General features: G+C 50.1%; 1 protein-coding gene across 1 annotated transcript in view; it reads right to left on the bottom strand.

Moving 5' to 3' along the window:
* LOC311364212 (dermatan-sulfate epimerase-like) overlaps positions 1-20651 on the bottom strand; it is a 39122-nt gene that overhangs the window by 4430 nt on the left and 14041 nt on the right. Inside the window, exons 7-10 of the mRNA XM_084484220.1 lie at positions 11048-11222; positions 4724-4821; positions 843-964; positions 417-513 (exon numbers count right to left, since the gene is read on the bottom strand). Coding sequence (XP_084340346.1) covers positions 417-513; positions 843-964; positions 4724-4821; positions 11048-11222 — 492 coding nt within the window. The remainder of the gene's footprint in view (positions 1-416; positions 514-842; positions 965-4723; positions 4822-11047; positions 11223-20651) is intronic.

Genomic DNA, 20651 nt, shown 5'->3' with positions numbered 1-20651 from the left:
ATCTGGGAGGGACAGTAGAGAGATATACAGGAGAGACAGTAGAGATATGATACAGGAGGGACAGTAGAGAGATATACAGGAGACAGTAGAGATATGATACAGGAGGGACAGTAGAGAGATATACAGGAGACAGTAGAGATATGATACAGGAGGGACAGTAGAGAGATATACAGGAGAGACAGTAGAGAGATCTTCGGTCTGGACGGTGCATTGTGTCCATCTGGGACCAGGGGTGGGTGGGGGGGTCGGGGGGGGTGAGAGGGGGGGGACCGGGAGCCCTGCCAGCGGGCTGCAGGTGCACCCAGCCCCCCCCCCCCCCCCCCCCGTATCACAGCAGGGTGATCCCTGCGATATTATTGGCAGATGAGCCCAGCCCTTTGCGCGGCGGCTTGGCGGTCGACAGAGAATCTCCTGACACCTGCGTGAGGAACGCTCCAGCAGCAGCAGCCGCTCAGAGCTCCAGAAGCAGCCGCTCAGAGCTCCAGCAGCCGGTCTGAGCTCCAGACCGGCCCTCTGAGTTGGGGCTTTATGGATTCACACTTTAAGGATCCACACAACTCTGTTGTTAGGTTAGCTTTAGATTCATCTTCCACCTTTAGGATGGAGACGTTTCATTACGTTTACAATGCTCGTTAACTCGTGTAATTATTTGAAATGTGAAATAGAAGCTTATAGAAATAAGATGTAATCATCATTCATTATCATTAAATAAAAAAATTTTAAAAAAGGAAATAAACTATAAAATGTGTTTAAGGGTGTATACCTTCCGTGTTTGTGTTTCCATTTCACTGAACTAAATGATACCTTCCCACCAGGAAGCTGGGGTCAGACCGGGAGCCTACCTTGGGCTCCGGCTTCCCCGTCATGGTCTTGAGGAGCTGGTGGAGGTGGGGCCAGTTCCCCTGGGAGTACCAGCCGGGTTTGTCGAGCGCCTGCAGGCCCTCGCTCTCCTCCACGTCGTCCACTGTACCACAAAGATGGAGGAGGATGGGGGGGGGGGGGGGGGTCACGCGGCGGCCATGTTGGGAGGACAAGGCCCTGACTGAACATTGCCATTTGTTACCTTTGTTTGATATGTATAAAATATACAGAATACATGAAAATAGATCTGATTTAAAACTCCATCCGATCCTCCGGTCTCCAATGTCCATCCCAACACTTAAACCAGAGCTTAGATTCAGGGTGCGGATGAGGCTAACCCTGTCATACTGTCTCTCTTTAAGTATGTGGATGGACCCATTGGTTGTGGTTCAGAGCTGACTCAGACGTGCTGACACGGTCAAACCAGGCAGCCATTACGTCACTGCGGCAAACGGAGGAAGATTCAGACCTGAGGGGAACCAGAGGGAGACTGGTCTGCGTGCACACATCACACGGACGCACAGTTACACACACGGACGCACAGTTACACACACGGACACACAGTTACACACACGGATACGTTACACACACTGATACACAGTTACACACACTGATACCACACACACTTTTACACACACTGATACCACACACACACACACACACACACACACACACACACACACACACACACACACACACACACACACACACACACACACAGAGAGATTATCCATGCTGGGTAACCTTTTCCAGTTCTTGCCATGATGCATTAGAAAAGGTTTGGAAGGCAGTGCAGGATGAGAGCGTGTCTAAAGCCTGGAGGCCTGGAGACAGGGCATTAGGCCTGGAGACAGGGCATTAGGCCTGGAGACAGGGCATTAGGCCTGCAGACAGGGCATTAGGCCTGGAGACGGGGCATTAGGCCTGCAGACGGGGCATTAGGCCTGCAGACAGGGCATTAGGCCTGGAGACAGGGCATTAGGCCCGGAGACAGGGCATTAGGCCCGGAGACGGGGCATTAGGCCTGGAGACGGGGCATTAGGCCCGGAGACGGGGCATTAGGCCCGGAGACAGGGCATTAGGCCTGGAGACGGGGCATTAGGCCCGGAGACAGGGCATTAGGCCCGGAGACGGGGCATTAGGCCTGGAGACGGGGCATTAGGCCTGGAGACAGGGCTAATGCCCTCGGGGAGAGGGCATTAGCCCTGCAGACAGGGCATTAGGCCTGGAGACAGGGCATTAGGCCCGGAGACAGGGCATTAGGCCCAGAGACGGGGCATTAGGCCTGGAGACGGGGCATTAGGCCTGGAGACAGGGCTAATGCCCTCGGGGAGAGGGCATTAGCCCTGCAGACAGGGCATTAGGCCTGGAGACAGGGCAGTACTCTGCGGAGGTGAGACAGGCTCTAAACATTGTGACACACACAGAGGTGACCTTGACAGCGAGGAGTCAGAGAGATCAAGTCTGTGAGAAAGACATGGAGAGAAAAAGGAAGAAAGAGAGAGGGGGAGTTTCAAAGGGCCGCAATAGAAATAGAGAGAGACACTGCACTATTAGAGAGGTAAGAAGAGACTGCAGGATAAAGAGAGGTGGACTGAGACAGGAACCGAAAGGAAGTGAGAGATGGGGGAGATAGAGAGATGGAGAGCAATAAAGGGTTTGAGAGCTGTCCAGCTGAGCACAGCTCAGACCTAGATAAGCCCTCAGCGAGGACTCTCTGTTCCATGCAGACCTCCACCATACAGGCCTGCAGCCTAAAGTCAATATTTAAGAGCCTGCCTCTCCTCAGCTGCAGAGCCAGGCGCTTACGACTCATGTGTGCAGCAGCCTCCAACCAGGCAACACACCATCACCCTCTGAAGCCAGGGGTGTGTGTGTGTGTGTGTGTGTGTGTGTGTGTGTGTGTGTGTGTGTCCCCTTCACATATCTCTAGAACCACTTCTGCTCTTCTTCACACTTGTGGTGTGACTACAGCTGCGCGGAGACACGAGGACATTCAATACGAATCAACTTATAAATAAACAGCCGCATGAGGAAACGGGCAAACACACAAATCGGTTCACTGTCTGTGCGTCTCAGACGCTACGATGTGGAGAGCGTTGTGTTAAAGTGCGTCTCTGTCTGTACGTCTTCACTGCACTCAGCGTAGCGCTGGGAACCCAAGGGGCGGCGGCGTCGAGGTGAAGAGGTTCTAATCGGTGGTTCTGGAGAAAAGAGGTTCAGGTGAGCGCTTCTGGAGAAAAGAGGTTCAGATGAGCGGTCCCGATGAGCGGATCTTGATAAAAAGTTCCCCAACGGGCCCGCTCAGAGCGGCTCTGCACTCGCAGCGGCTCTGCACTCGCAGCGGCTCTGCACTCGCAGCTTTAAAACTCTTCCCTTATCTTAAGGGCCGCACAGCCTGGACACACTGTGGGAAATGATCTGTGTCTTTAAAAATAAAGTTCCAAATAAAGGTTACTAACAGACTGATCCATGTTGAACACAGCACCAGCTGAAGGACCAGGGTAAGAGCCAGCGGGGGAGAGCGGGTTCAGGGAGAGGGGAACCCTACGAGATCCTACAGGAATCTCCATCAGCAGGGTCTTCTGACAACGTGGCAATATTTAGAGAGCGGGGGGGGGGGGGGGGGGGAGAGGAGTGAGGGGGAGAAAGGGAGACGGAGAAGGGGAATATTTTAGCAGCTGGATCCGCAGCACACTTCCATTCCCTGTCCACTGAAGACATTCCAGAGAAGGGCAGAATTCCTGGACAGGAATACCCCCCTGCTTTTGACCTCCAGCATTGAATGCTTTCATGGTTTGAAATCTAAATATACTTTTTTATTTTACCTGCTTTACTATTCATTGATAAGTTTGTTTATTTAGTTATTTTCACTTTATCTTTATCTAGGAAATAATGGGAACAATTCTTCTAGGGTTCATTTGGTGAATCATTTCAAACAGGAAGGAGGAGTCGTAGCTTGACCTTCTTACAGTCCACTTTCATTTCCTCTAACCACACTGAACAAATACTTTGTGTTAAAAGGGCTGGGAACCTACAGTATTATTTAGGGCAGCGAACCTACAGTACTGTATAGGGCTGTGAACCCACAGTACTGTATAGGGCTGTGAACCGACAGTACTGTATAGGGCTGTGAACCTACAGTACTGTATAGGGCTGTGAACCCACAGTACTGTATAGGGCTGTGAACCCACAGTACTGTATAGGGCTGTGAACCTACAGTACTGTATAGGGCTGTGAACCGACAGTACTGTATAGGGCTGTGAACCCACAGTACTGTATAGGGCTGTGAACCCACCTGGGAACTGCAGTACTCTATAGGAAGCAACTGAAACGTAACGGACTGAGGGCTGTGATTGGAGACACTGCACACATAACGTACGTCTGTAACAGCGTAATGCATATCGTAACGCATATCTCAGCGTATAGTATTACATATATATTGTAATGTATATCCTAACATATATCGCAACGTATATCGTAATGTATGTCGAAACTAAATCATAATGAATAACGTCACGCAAATCTCAGCGTCTTTCATAAACATAGATCGTAACGTATATCGTAACGTATATCGTAACGTATCGTAGTAATGTATGAAAACGACATCGTAACATACATCGTAACATACATCGTAACATACATCGTAACATACATCGTAACATACATCGTAACGTATATCGTAACGTACATCGTAACATACATTGCAACGTATATCGTAACGTGTACCGTAACATATCGTAGTAATGTATGAAAATTACATTGTGACGTAGAGGACACCTCAAGGCATACAGCAAACTTTATAGCAACGTCTTTTGTAGCGTTCATTTGGAACATTCCCGGGGGCGGACCGGACGCTCACCGAGGGTCCGGAAGGGCCGCTGGTGGGGCACCAAGGAGAAGAACCCGGGCTTCAGCGCGTTGGTGATGATGATGTCAAACAGGTCCTCGTAGTCCTTCCTGTAGCACAGAGAACAGACGGCCGTTAACCGGGAACGACTGCCCCCACAGGTCCTCAGGGTAAACAGGGTTTGTGACCGGTCGCCGGCGCAACCGCATTTGAGGGGCGCTAGCGCGACGCACTACGCTGAGCTACTCATCGACGCGCGCTAGCTAGTGTAGTAGCTTCTAGTAGATGGATGATGATGATGACGGTCTTAGCAGGGCTGAGGGTGTTTGGATCGCAGCCGAAAGGTTCTGGGTGCGACCCCTCATGGCCCAGCGGTCTACCTGAAGGCATCGATGAGCAAGACGCCCCGACCCCCACCTGCTCATTAATCTAAAGAAGTTTAAACGATAAAAGCGTCAGCTAAAACGACCCAACAGCAATAGATAGGTTTAGAGTTGAATTGTGTCATTCTTCATGGGTAGGCCGAGCCGTCTGTAAGGAAGTGAAACCCCTGTTTGGTCCAAGTTCCCACGGTCTCCTTCCCCTTCTTCCTCTGAGAGCTGAGGGCTGTCCAGCCAGGGCCGGGAGTCCTTTGAGACGTCCTCATAACAAAAGGACTGTACACTAGTATCAGCCACTGCTCCACCATACTGGTCCCAATGGTCTAGTTCACTTTATCTGCTTTACTGTGTAGCATTTATTATTTCCATTGATATTAGCTATATATATTAGCTAGAGATGGCTAGCATCTTCAGCCTCGTCCCGATTAAGGCTAATGTAGCATTGGCATCGCTAAGTTGGCTAGCGCAGAGTAAGTGGGCCAGTGGTGCAGCGTGTGTGTTGCGGCACACAAAGGGCAGTGGAGGCTGGAAGGCCGGTGTGCAGCGGCGCAAAGCTAGCTCACGACGCCAGGATATTGGTGCCAGTAAGCGGTGCCAGGAGGATGTGGCGGCTAGCTGTCAGTCACAGCCCCGCGGGCCTCGCTAAGCTACAACTCACAGCTGATCGTCACTGGCTCTCTGCCCGCCAGGCACACAGCAGGAAGAGAGGCCCCGGGGCCAAGAGACAGAGGGGCCCCGGGGCCCAGAGACAGGGGGGCCCCGGGGCCCAGAGACAGGAGGCCCCGGGGCAAAGAGACAGAGGCCCCGGGGCCCAGAGACAGGGGGCCCCGGGGCCAGGAGACAGACCCTGACCCAGCAGGAAAAGGATGCATGGATGACCATATATACACTCTGAATGCTGACATGCACATTATTCATTGACCTTCCTTCTATTCATATTGTGCAATATTGATATGTTTCCGTCGTTATTTATCTTAGTTTTTTCTCTTTTTTCAATGCAACATTTCTAACCTTCTAATGTCGAAGATCTCCAACGATTTAAATACAAATGATGGTGATAACTAAATATTTGATCACATCATCGCTCAAGGAAGGGAGACAGATTATACAAACCTCTTCCTTCACACAGTGTAGACCAGGGGTGGGGAACCTTTTTGACCTCAAGGGCCGTATCACGTTTTGTAACTTGTTTCGAGGGCCGCACTTTTTTTTAGGCCTATAAAAATAACTCACTCACCACATAACTTGCATGCACAATGTTTTGTCTCTCTAAATTTGGTCTGGTGAAAGCTGCTTGTAGGGCACCCAAACTTTGCTTGAGTGAGTTTATTTTGTCATTGCGTAACTGCCCCCTGTAACGTGTGACGTTCCAGGTTAGGGTATTTTTCATTACAGCGAGCGATTCTCCACACACAAGGCAAACTGTCCTGCCCTTTACTTCAACAAAGCAGTAATCATCAGTCCATTTTCCTTGGAAAACACGACATTCATGATCAACCTTTCGTTTCTTGGCGGGTGCCGTGCTAGCCGTCAGCCGTGGTTAGATCTAGAAATGACACTGGGACTTGTTCAGGCTACCCCAACGTGACCCTCAACATTCCCAAGTAGACAAAAAGGAAATTAACCTTTTTCTCCTTAATTCATTTTGTTCAAAAGTTGTCACTTATGCTTGTATAACTATATTGTAGGCTAGGCTATATGCTTTGTTAACATTTTATTTAATAAAAAAATAAAAAAAATAATATATATATATATATATTTTTTTTTTTTGTGCTTTGTGGATGAAAGGCTTTGGCAGGCCGTATCCGGGCCCCGGGCCGTACGCTCCACCTACACCCCTGGTGTAGACGTTCAGACTCGTTTAATATTGTGTTGATGCTCGGCAAATATTCCACATCTAAACACGAGAACGGCTCATATCAACAGACGCGTTTGTTTGGACCGAGGTAAACACGTCAACGTTTGCAGGGCGCTTGTTTAACAAAACTAGCCAACAGTAGAGATGGATTTGCTATTGTCGTGTGGATAACAACATGAGAAATACATTAAGCACTGGGTAGGTACTTAGTATTAAGTACTAAGTGTTAAGCATTAAGTATTAAGGTACCATTAGGCATTTGGTGAACTTTGCCCGTTCACCCGAGGCTGATGCTGAAGGACCCGATTAAAGCTTTGGAAACAGCATGGAAACAGCATGGAAACAGCATGGAAACAGCATGGAAACACCATGGAAACAGCATGGAAACAGCATGGAAACAGCATGGAAACACCATGGAAACAACACCCCCCCCCCCCCCCCCCCCCTCCAAAGGGACCCCCCCCCGGAGTTGCCTGCCGCCTCAGAATCTGCTTTCACTTCCTCAGTCCTGTTGGCGTGACGACCGAAACCTCGAGAGCAGCTACTCTAACACACACACACACACACACACCTACAGTCTCACACACACACACACACACACCTCCAGACACACACACACACACCTATAGTCTCACACACACACACACACACACACACACACCTACAGTCTCACACACACACACACACACACACACACCTACAGTCTCACACACACACACACACACACACACACACACACACACACACACACACACACACACACACACACACACACACACACACACACACCTATAGTCTCACACACACACACACACCTACAGTCTCACACACACACACACACACACACACCTCCAGACACACACACACACACACACACCTATAGTCACACACACACACACACACACACACACACACACACACACACACACACACACACACACACACACACACACACACACACACACACACAGCTGGGCCAGGACCCAACATGCCTTCTCTATGGGAGGTGACACATGCTGGTGGGGTCAAAGGTCAGGGGGGGAATGTTGTTCCAGCAGAGGAGGAGGAGGAGGAGGAGGAGGAGGAGGCTGGGAGTAACAGAACGACCAGTCTGCCGTTTGGCAGGAAGTGGTTAAGAGGGGAGTAGAGGGGAGGGGGGGGGGGGGGGGGGGGGGGGACGAAGAGCCAGACGAAGAGCTCTCAAACCCCGCCCTGTTGGGGCTCAGGGTTAGTTCGGGTTAGATTAACTAACCCTTACCCATATTAATATGTATTATAATGAAGTGTATTGTTTTACTATGTATTATAAAGTGTATTGTATTATTATGTATTAAAAAGTGTATTGTGTCATGTCCTTGACACTCCGGGGGCTGGGAGGAGCCGGGGATCGTGAGCTACTGCCGCCTCGCAATCTCTCCAAATCTCTCTAAATTACTTCAACTGATATCTCTCCAGAGTGTAATGATCTAAAAAAAAAAACACATCTCTAAACCTATCTCTCTTTTCTTGTTGCCATCCGTCGCTTCTCCCCCACCGCTGTGATGAACAACGTCTGGTCTCTAGATATCTTTCTGATCCAGCAGCAGCGCGGTTCACGTATCACGTTTCACACCCATGTGATACCGTGGCTGTGATACGGGTATCGTTCCATCCTGTGTGATGAGGCGTTGCCGGGGGGGGGGGGGGGGGGGGGGCTCTGGCTGTAGCAACAGACCTGAGCCCCTGGTTGACTCTGCTAAGTGGGGTCTGAACCAGACGCTACAGAGAGCCTGCTGGGACAAAAGCGTTTGTCTGACCGGACTCCAGACCTATAAAGAGAGAGCTGTTAAAGGCAGCCGGAAGGTGGAGGCCTGGTGCTGGTGCAGTGTAGGAGGTGGACGTAGACGTTACTTCATTATTATGAAGTTAAGTATAACGTCCATGTTAGTCTAAAGTAGTTTAGTATTATTATTATTATTATTATTATTATTAAGTTAAGTATAACTTCCCTGTGAGTCTTACGTAGTTTAGTATTATTATTATTATTAAGGAGTGGAGAGGAGAAGAGAAAAAGAGAAGAGAAGAGAGGAGAGGAGAGGAGAGGGGAGGAGGAGAGAGGAGAGGAGAGGAGAAGAGAAAAAGAGAAGAGAAGAGAGGAGAGGAGAGGAGGGGAGAGGAGAGGAGAAAAAGAGAAGAGAAGAGAGGAGAGGAGAGGAGGAGAGAGGAGAGGAGAGGAGAGGAGAGGAGAGGAGGGTCAGAGGAGTGGAGGGGAGAGGAGGGGAGAGGAGGGGAGAGGAGGGGAGGGGGGGAGGGTCAGAGGAGGGGAGGGGAGGGTCAGAGGAGGGGAGAAGAGAGGAGAGGAAAGGAGGGGAGAGGAGGGGAGGGGAGAGGAGGGGAGAGGAGAGGAGGGGGGGGAGGTGGGGGGAGGGAGGGGAGGGGAGGGGGGGGAGCGTTGGGATGACCAGTGGCATGCCAGGAGTGTAAGGAATGCCGGAAGTTGGGGGAAAAACTCCAGACCCGAGAGTCCAGACCTGGAATTCTACTCAGCCATGTGTGTGTTCTCTGTGTGTGTACGTATGCAGGGTGCGTGTGTGTACGTATGCAGGGGTGTGTGTGTGTGTGTGTGTGTGTGTGTAAAGGATGTTAGGTTATAGGGGCCCCAGTGTAGGATGTTAGGGTATAGGGGCCCCAGTAAAGGGTGTTAGGGTATAGGAGCCACAGTAAAGGATGTTAGGGTATAGGGGCCACAATGTAGGGTGTCAGGGTATAGGGGCCCCAGTATAGGGTGTTAGGGTATAGGGGCCCCAGTGTAGGGTGTCAGGGTATAGGGGCCCCAGTGTAGGGTGTCAGGGTATAGGGGCCCCAGTGTAGGGTGTCAGGGTATAGGGGCCCCAGTAAAGGATGTCAGGGTATAGGGGCCCCAGTATAGGGTGTTAGGGTATAGGGGCCACAGTGTAGGGTGTCAGGGTATAGGGGCCCCAGTGTAGGGTGTTAGGGTATAGGGGCCACAGTGTAGGGTGTCAGGGTATAGGGGCCCCAGTATAGGGTGTCAGGGTATAGGGGCCCAGTGTAGGGTGTCAGGGTATAGGGGCCCCAGTGTAGGGTGTCAGGGTATAGGGGCCCCAGTATAGGGTGTTAGGGTATAGGGGCCACAGTGTAGGGTGTCAGGGTATAGGGGCCACAGTAAAGGGTGTTAGGGTATAGGGGCCACAGTAAAGGGTGTTAGGGTATAGGGGCCACAGTGTAGGGTGTCAGGGTATAGGGGCCCCAGTATAGGGTGTTAGGGTATAGGGGCCCCAGTGTAGGGTGTCAGGGTATAGGGGCCCCAGTATAGGGTGTTAGGGTATAGGGGCCACAGTGTAGGGTGTCAGGGTATAGGGGCCACAGTATAGGGTGTTAGGGTATAGGGGCCACAGTGTAGGGTGTCAGGGTATAGGGGCCACAGTAAAGGGTGTTAGGGTATAGGGGCCACAGTAAAGGATGTTAGGGTATAGGGGCCACAGTGTAGGGGTGTCAGGGTATAGGGGCCACAGTAAAGGGTGTTAGGGTATAGGGGCCACAGTAAAGGATGTTAGGGTATAGGGGCCCCAGTGTAGGGTGTTAGGGTATAGGGGCCCCAGTGTAGGGTGTTAGGGTATAGGGGCCACAGTGTAGGGTGTCAGGGTATAGGGGCCACAGTGTAGGGTGTCAGGGTATAGGGGCCACAGTGTAGGGGTCAGGGTATAGGGGCCACAGTGTAGGGTGTCAGGGTATAGGGGCCACAGTGTAGGGTGTCAGGGTATAGGGGCCACAGTGTAGGGTGTCAGGGTATAGGGGCCACAGTGTAGGGTGTCAGGGTATAGGGGCCACAGTGTAGGGTGTCAGGGTATAGGGGCCACAGTGTAGGGTGTCAGGGTATAGGGGCCCCAGTGTAGGGTGTCAGGGTATAGGGGCCCCAGTGTAGGGTGTCAGGGTATAGGGGCCCCAGTGTAGGGTGTCAGGGTATAGGGGCCACAGTGTAGGGTGTTAGGGTATAGGGGCCACAGTGTAGGGTGTCAGGGTATAGGGGCCACAGTGTAGGGTGTCAGGGTATAGGGGCCCCAGTGTAGGGTAGGGGTCCGGGTCCCTCGGGGCTCTCACCCCAGGACGTGGTCACAGATGAGCCGGCAGTAGTCACTGTGGGAGCTGGTGATGAGCAGCAGGACCTTCCCGGCCGCCTTCATGCTGCGCAGCCACGCCTTCACCTCCTCCGAGCAGGGCTGCAGGTAGCGGCCCGGGTCCCGCTTCACGCTGGGGAAGTAGGTCCCGGCGTTCTCTGCTCCCAAGGGACACCAAACACAACACAACACACACGCACACAACACACACACACACACACACGCACACACACCAGGAGTTAGAGGAGGTGCTCCGCTCCCAGGGGACACCAGGAGCCAGGAGCCGCACCGCCTTGGAGCTACCAAGCTAACTCACTGTTGGTTTGGCTGGAGAACATGCTAGCTCGTTGTTAGCTCGTTATTAGCTCGTTAACGAGCCGCTTTGCAGATTCTGAATGTTTTGTCTCTCCTCTAAATCTTGGCTTAAGGTTGACTTAGGTTAACTTACCCTAACGCACCCCAACACTCTTCTTCTTCCTTACTGTGCAATGTGTTACACATCGGTCACGCGGCTGCACAAATCAGCATTTGAACATGAGATAAGAAATGGAGATAAAGTGCCATAAACCACTTCAACATCACGCAAGGTCAGCAAACAGGAATAAGATTCACTTTCTCATTCGTCACACCTAAACCACGCATCTCAACCGAGAGCTTTTAAGGAGAGGATTCAAACGAAGCGTGAATCAGGACGACTCGACGTCGTTTAGACGTGACCCCATCGGCCCTGAAAGGCGACCCGGGTCGGAGGGCAAAGTGACGCATGAATGAATCTGATGAATCTGAGGGCTGAAAAGAGGACGCATTCAACAGAATAGCTTGGAGCACGCTGCCCCCTGGTGGTGCGACTGTGGACTCGCGGTGCCGAGGTCCGTTACAACAGAACCCAGACAGCGGGTGTGACAGCGACGCCTGGCCACCAGGAGAGGGCGACAACAACCAGGAAAAGCTAGAGAACAGAAATAAACGTCTCACTTCATGAGCGCATGAATAGCAAATCAAAATAAAGAATTGAGAAGATCATAAGAGCAATGTCGATCAGTGTTTTAACCAGATCACCTGGTGGATCTGGAGGGAGCGACTGGTCTGGTCTAGGGAGGTCAATAACCTCCAGTCATCACCCAGCCCCTGGGGGTGAGGATCACTCAGCCCCCTAGAGGTGAGGGGGGGGGGGGATCACTCAGCCCCCTAGGGTGAGGGGGGGGGGGGGGGAGGGTTAAGCCGCCGTCATTCCAGACACCCACTTCCTGTCCCTGGACACGCCCCCGACACGTGATAAACAGACGTTATCTTCACAGCTCCAGGATCAGTCCGACAGAGGAGGGAAGATAAACAACTCACCGCAGAGGAGGACCTTCAGAGCACACAGGTCCTCAGACCACGGGGAGTGAGACAGATAGGGAGTGAGACAGTTAGGGAGTGAGACAGTTAGGGAGTGAGACAGTTAGGGAGTGAGACAGTTAGATGGGGAGTGAGATAGATAGGGAGTGAGACAGTTAGGGAGTGAGACCGCTAGATATGGAGTGAGACAGATAAGGAGTGAGACAGTTAGGGAGTGACACATATATGGAGTGAGGCAGATAGGGAGTGAGACAGTTAGATATGGATTAAGACAGTTAGATGTGAGAAGTGAGACAGTTAGGGAGTGACAGTTTGATGGGGAGTGAGATAGATAGGGAGTGAACCATATATGGATTGAGACAGATGGGAAGTGAGACAGATAGGGAGTGAGACATATATGGATTGAGACAGTTAGATAGGGAGTGAGATAGTTAGAAAGGGAGTGAGACAGATAGGGAGAGAGACAGGTAGATAGGGAGTGAGACAGTAGATAGTGAGTGGGAAATATAGGGAGTGAGACATACTGTATATGGAGTGATACTGTTAGATTGGGAGTGACATAGATATGGAGTGAGACCGTTAGATAGGGAGTGAGACATATAGGGATTGATACATGTATGAAGTGAGGCTGTTGGATAGGGAGTGAAATAGTTAGATGGTGAGTGAGACAGATAGAGAGTGAGACAGTTAGATAGGGAGTGAGACAGTTAGATAGGGAGGGAGACAGTTAGATAGGGAGTGAGACAGTCAGACAGGGAGGGAGACAGATAGGGAGTGAGACAGTTACATAGGGAGTGAGACAGTTAGATAGGGAGTGAGACAGTCAGACAGGGAGGGAGACAGATAGGGAGTGAGACAGTTAGATAGGGAGTGAGACAGTCAGACAGGGAGGGAGACAGATAGGGAGTGAGACAGTTACATAGGGAGTGAGACAGTTAGATAGAGAGTGATCCTAAGCCCTTGGCTTCATCTCAGGCTTAATTGCGCAGAGAATATAATTGGACGTTTAGGCCTCCGACTATAAAAGACAGCGGGCCTAAAATGCGCTGAGTCACGGTGGAGCAGTGGAGGGGAGTGTGTCTGCAGCGAGAGGCCTGTGGTTCTCAGCGTGATAAGAGGCCCATTGTTCTGAGCCGCTGAGGTTTATATCAAATGGAGGGTTGAGGCCGGCGCCCCTCAGACGCTGTACTGAACTGTGGCGGTCAGAGAGACTTCAGTCTGTTGTTGTTGTCTTTATCGCCAACATTACGGGACAAGAACAAACATCGCTCACATGACCAAGCGTCTGGATGTTCCTTGGAACGTTGCGATGGCACCTTCATGGCAAAAACAAAAACATTCATCCAGTTTAAAGTTTGATGGACGTAATACGATATCTGTCGGTTAAAAGTATTGACGACTTTCAGCTGTTTAAATCCACGATGTGATGAACAACCCTCTTGGCACCGCAGAAATGAGTTTCATCAGCACTGTTTTTCAGCATTGGGTGACCGCCCCAGAACTCCTCATTCTGAATCAGTTGTCAGAAGGTCAAAAGGTTACATTAAGTGTTTACAGGTCCAAATATCAACATAATATTTTATCCACTATTATTTTGATTCTCTCTAAAAAGGAGTCACTTGCAGTCGTTCGCAGGCTATTTTTAACATGCTCAATGTGGTAGGCCTACTGTGGTCCAAAACTATTAGAACATTGTCGATGTGGTAGGCCTACTGTGGTCCAAACTATTTTAGCATGGTCAATGTGGTAGGCCTAATAACAATTCAATATATATATAGTTGTATTGAAATCCAGTTTCATCTGAATCCCAGAGATCCACCCAAACCAGAAGCACCAGACCAGTCTACACCACAAACCAACAGCAGTTAAGAGCGAAGTAAACACAGGCGTGAGATAGATGGGCTGCGAGAGTCAGAGACGCAGCGAGGGAAGAGTGAGCGAGATGGAGATGAAAAAGAGATAAGAGACTAGAACCTCCAATCAGACGACCCGATCCAACCCCCCTGAGGACCTCTCCCCCCCCTGGAGGCCCTCAGACCGGCGGTCTTCTGCGGAGGGTTGTGGGTTCAGACTGACTCGGCAGGCTCGCAGCCCACAGATTTTATAATTGTTGCAGTTAACGATCAAAGCTCGTCTCCCCTTCAAAGGGCAAAGCGACGTTTCAGAGAGCGGCGGTGCTGGGAGCGAGTCTGGGCGTGCGGCGGTGGTCTGGGGTGTGCGGGGGTCTGGCTCGGCGTGTTAACGTTGGCGGTAAACAGAGGCTTATCTTCCAGCGAACAACAAACATCAAAGAGCCCAAACGCACCGGGACGTTTAAGCGTTTCAAACATAACAGCCACACATTCCCACCCAGATGAAGGACAACTTCGTCGCACGAAACCCGTCCGTCAGCACGCGTCTTGAATAAAGTTGTATCTGTCTATCCATCTATCTAGAGCGACTCGAGTGTGTCAACATGGTGAGCTGTGCCCACTCTCTGACACAATAAGACCCGTTTTCTTACGTTAAACACTTCTTAAACACGTTTTCTAGGGAGAGTTCAGGTTCAGGTTGACATCTTGCAGCCCACTGATTATATAATTGTTATATACATATATATTATATAACTCGTCTCACTCGTTGGAGACAGGAACTGACGAAGACCGAGGTAAACACGCGTATCCTGTATACACCAAGATGGCGCCCGTGTCGAGATAGATGACAGATACAGTGTGCTAGTGAAAGTCATTAACTAGATGAAAAACTTCTGTGTCGCCTCGTCTGTGATGAGGTTTGCTGCCTGCTGTTTGCTGTCAAGAAATCCAAGGTTCTCATTTGCCGTTAGAGTAGATGTTGATTTATGTTATCTTTCGTGTTTGAATTTACTACTACTACTAATTTACTACTTGTACAACATGTGGTAATCATGTTATACAAGTAGTAAATTGTCGACTCCTCTAGTGCTCTCATTCCTACAGCGACTCCACTCAGTCAGCTGCCATTTAGAAACTCGGTTGTAGCAAGTCAATCGTGATGAAATGCTGAGATGGCCTTCAGCCTCAGATGAAGGTTGCTCTGGATGAGGAGCCTCCTAAATGGTCCTCATTTATACAGGAGTCGACCACGCAGGGCGGCAGCCAGCTCGCCAGGAGCAAGTAGGGTGAGGGCGTCTCGCTCAGGGGACACCACGACACTCAGCTAGGAGGAGCCGGGGATCGAACCAGCAACCTTGCGGTTACCAGCCAACACCGCTCTACCTCCTGAGCTAATGCCGCCCCCCCCCCCCCCTGATGACCGCATAGTCAGACAAGAGCAGGGATCATACCTTCTACCTACTCTCTTGATCCTAGTCCAACCTGCAACCACATGACAACCCGTGGCCTCCCACATAAACAGGCTTCTAACCGCCACGGCCACCACTAAATATTGGACTCCCTTATTATTTCAGATCTCTTGTCCGTGCCTCGCTGCCACTAAACCAAGCGGGTCCACGCCGACGGAGGGCGGGCGTCTGAGATGCAAATCGGGCAATGCAATTAGCACAAAGCGCGAGACTTTCCGGGCAATGCAATTAGCACAAAGCGCGAGACTTTCCAGACTCGTCAGGGAGCCAGCGCCGCGAGGATGACTGCATGGTCTGAACTCGTCTTTTTATGAAGCCCTTGTGAAAACACCACGGCTGTTTCCACGACAACGTCAAAGCGGGCCGCAGCTCCGAGCGGAGAACAACGCAGCACTTTCGCTAATTGTGAATAATTACAAGACCGGGGGCCCACGGACGATTAGAGGGGCGGGGCTTCTGGTTGGTCACAGGGGGGGTGGATCCCCTCTATCTGATTGGCGGGAACCATGGCTGCGGTGGTGGGAGGGAGAAGGGCTTTTATTGTGATGGGTCAATTCAACAGCAGGTTAGCCACCGCGGGCCCTCGGCTCATTAAGAAGAGTTAGCACCAGGCAGTAGGAACCAGGCAGTAGGAACCAGGCAGTAGGAACCAGGCAGTAGGAACCAGGTAGTAGGAACCAGGCAGGCAGTAGGAACCAGGTAGTAGGAACCAGGCAGGCAGTAGGAACCAGGCAGGTAGTAGGAACCAGGCAGTAGGAACCAGGCAGTAGGAACCAGGCAGGTAGTAGGAGCCAGGCAGTAGGAACCAGGCAGTAGGAACCAGGCAGGTAGTAGGAACCAGGCAGTAGGAACCAGGCAGTAGGAACCAGGCAGCAGGAACCAGGCAGTAGGAACCAGGCAGCAGGAACCAGGCAGTAGGAACCAGGCAGGTAGTAGGAGCCAGGCAGGCAGCGAGTGGAGAATGACTTGAGGACAGCGGTGCTGTGGGCTTTGTATCCTAATACTATGTTTGCTTTGGGAATTGCTGACTTCAAAAACAAACCTATTTTAGATACCGTCAAAACCAGCACACATGTGTCCGGCTGCCCCACAGCTTTACTGGCTGAATGACTCAGTTTCTCCCCCTCTCTCTCTCTACCTCTCTCTCTCTCTCTCTCTCTCTCTACCTCTCTCTCTCTCTCTCTACCTCTCTCTCTCTCTCTCTTCCCTCCCAGTTAGATGAGAAAACCCAATGGATTAAAGTAGAGCTGCCAGAGGAAGCAATAGATCACGACAGGCCGTGGAATGTAATCATTATGCCACAGTTAAGGGGCGTTGTCCGTCCCGACGCGCAGCGGATGGACGGCGACCCCCTTCACTGTGGTATAATGAGCGTATATCACTGACTGAAGTGATCTATTGCTTTTATAAAACGGTTACGTAAGTATGGCGAAATGAAAGTCATAGACACCCTCCATTTTGAAAAAGCGAGAAAGTCAGATAAGCATTTTTTAAACAAATACAAAAATGTAGTCCCTCCTGGCTGCCTGCAAAGTGTGCGGCGGTTGCTATGCAACACACTGTAGCGTCCTTCAGAAAGAAGGCTAGAGACGATAGCTTGGTTCGCCGGCAATTTAGCCTACTATCGAGCAGTTCACTCTCCATCAATCAATATATTTTTAGGCTTCAGTGAACTATGCTTTTGCTTTTATATATAAATAAACAACAGTTGAAGTTAGGCGCGGAGTGATACAGAACTCTGTAAACTGAACGGGCGTCATAGCTGTGTGTATACGCTCAATATACAACAGTTGGGAACCAATCAGATCGCTTGATTTAAGCCACCCGTTTTATAAAGTATTTTAAACTGAGGGTGCAATTTCTCTGTAATCAGCATTTGTTCCAGAAACAAATCCAATTCCATGCAGCTTCAAATCAAATTGATTTCAAACTGAATTCAACAATGTTTGCAATGCAAAAAATACTTTTCCTTGCATAAATACTTTGATTCTGATATCCTGGATCAATTCAGACATTTCTAATTGAGATTCTAAGGAGTATTTCTCATGAGTGCGTAGTACTAGAGAGTACTAGAACTATGGGGAGAGGAGAATGGAGCTGTCGTGGTGAATTTTTAGATAAATACAATACAGATTAAATAGATGAAATAAAAGACTGTGAACTCCAGGTTTTGTAATAAGGATTTCTGAATAATAATATAATAATAATAACCTCATCAGCTAACCCTAACCTCACCAGCTAACCCTAACCCTGACCTCATCAGCTAACCCTGACCTCATCAGCTAACCCTAACCCTGACCTCATCAGCTAACCCTGACCTCATCAGCTAACCCTGACCTCACCAGCTAACCCTGACCTCATCAGCTAACCCTGACCTCATCAGCTAACCCTAACCCTGACCTCATCAGCTAACCCTGACCTCATCAGCTAACCCTGACCTCACCAGCTAACCCTGACCTCATCAGCTAACCCTGACCTCATCAGCTAACCCTGACCCTGACCTCATCAGCTCAACTAACAGAGGCTACAGTTGTCAGTGGCTCCTTGCTTACCAGGAGTTTAGGTGCAGAAACTATTTTCAACATAAACCAACCTACCTGGATTAATACAACCAGCGGAGCACTCTGCTGAATGAACTGCCTTCAATATCCGAGCAGGACTAAATGTGCTTCATTAATCCCTGATGGAGAATGTGGGTCACAGCAGGACAAGTATAGAAACTTAAAAAGAGATTGACAAATAAAGATAATAACATATAACATATAAAATAACAAGTTTAAAAGGAGACCAAAATTGACCCAATCCTGTTTTGTTCGGTTTTCATGGTGGAAACCAAAGCAAAAAAAGCTTCCTGACCAGATTTGATGGGCTAGTTAAGTTTTGAGGGCAGCTGTGTACATTACAGTCGAAATGGGGCGAGATGAACGGACAACTGCACACCACCACCTCTCCCTTTCCTCTCTCTAACCCCAACCCTCACTTCAGCACATCTTAGCCAAGAGCTACATAGCATAAAAACGCACTCCTATTCCCACGAGGATTCAACAACACAACATAATCTAAAATATAAACCCTGACGCTTTATTTAGAGCATGGGAACCGTTTAAAGAAGGTGAGGTACCTTTTGAAACCCCAGCAGTAATGGCTGTTATTGAAGCCATTACAGCCGTTCATGTGCTAAAGCATGTCCATCACTATCTGTGCATCAGCCGTGGACCGAATGGAGACATGAGTACAGCTCACAGCTCGCTCCTTGTTCCTGTCAGCTGAAGGGCAGCGAGGCTACAACAACAACTAAAAGTCCTCCACACCCCTTGCTCTAAGAATAGCATTGGGAGTCCATCCCATCTCGGCACCAGAATACCACCAAACCGACAAAAACAACAGACCTGAGATTGCAGGAGAACAATTTATACGCAATATACCCAACCCAGGATCCCAGAGAGTGGAACCACCAGCACCACATCCAGGTTCCAGTCCTCTGATTGGACGAGGGGGGAAAGGTAGTTTTCCTCGAAAGCGGACTATGTCAAACCTTTTATGACATCTTGGGGATAGTCGGAAGGGTGGGGGGGGGGGTGGGAGGGAGGGGATTGCACTACTTTCATTGGGCTTTGACTTATATGATACAACCTTTGACCCATGCAGCACCTACAGCCATCCCTCTGATAAGAGACTGTGTGAACTGGTATGTGATGTCCTGCTCACTGGCTTTAGGAGTTTTCCCACAGTTTACAGTTGGACAAATATCCTAGCTTTGATGGCGTCAGTAAAAATAGTCCAGAATGGCTAGCGTCACCTAAAGGATCGCGTGGGTTGGGCTCCAGCGACCGCGGGGAAAACCTCGCTGCCAACACTACACTTTTCCCTTCTGTCCTTTTTTTCTATCCCGTAATTATTTTGAGAGCGTCGTAATTTGGTAAACACCAACCGTGCTTCCTGAAAGAAGCATGAAACCTCAAAGACTGTGTTTAGAGGGATGGGTTTGGAACCAAACACCTCCTCCGGGCCCTCAGGGGGTCAAGCATGGTAAACGGGGCCTCACGGGCATGAGATAGAACCCAGAATAGTCGGACACCGACCAAACAACAACCAGAACGTCTGATATCCACCGGGCACCAGCCCAGTCTAAAACAGTGCTCCTCTTCCTGTGGGTGGGGATCCCACCCGGAGCGCGGACACCACCGGGCGTGGGGACCCCACCCGGAGTCGCCTCGACTAAAGATGGATCTTGCGGTCGCGTCAGCTGAGTAAGAAGTTCAATACCAAGCAGAAAGTAAATTACGGAACAGAGAAGTCTCCAAAAGGTACTCTTTACCGTCCACTTTAAGCGGTGCTTGTGAAACCTGCATGGACTACTGATCATGGCTCACCTGTGTTAAGAAGTCCTCGACCAATAAAGTCTGAGAACCTCAGAGAGGGAGCAAAACAAGGCACTGCTCTGTCGGGAGAAGACAGACGTCCTCCCGCACGGAGTCAACTCGGTACGCTCTGACCACGCTCACCGCCAGATAAACAACAGTGTGAAACCGTGAGGGTGTGAAGCTCCCGGTGAATCTATACATTCAACATTCCAGAACTCAGCTGAACCCCGGCCGGTCACAGTGGAGCAGCGCTCAGGTTTAGTAGTCAGGGCTGTGCAAAGACCAAAATAAAGAGACTAATAACGGGATATGGGTTTAAGGGAAACCTCACGGTGAACCCAAGCATATTTAACGCTGACTTGGGATTTAAAAAGGGATTTGGGGAAACGGTTAACGTGGGAAAGAGCTATTTATTTGTTCTTCAGAACCGGCAGTGGTGTGATTGGTTTGAATCCGGTGATGCATGCATAAAAAGTACAGTTATAGATTCAGGTCATTGACCTGAAACAACAACAACACACAGACCAAAGGGAGACTCAACTAGACGCCTCATCTCATTC

This window comes from Micromesistius poutassou, assembly GCF_964030765.1.
Source record: "Micromesistius poutassou genome assembly, chromosome: 19".
Classification (NCBI taxonomy): domain Eukaryota; kingdom Metazoa; phylum Chordata; class Actinopteri; order Gadiformes; family Gadidae; genus Micromesistius; species Micromesistius poutassou.
Note: the sequence above shows the minus strand (reverse complement) of the source record. Positions and strands in the feature narration are given on the sequence as shown.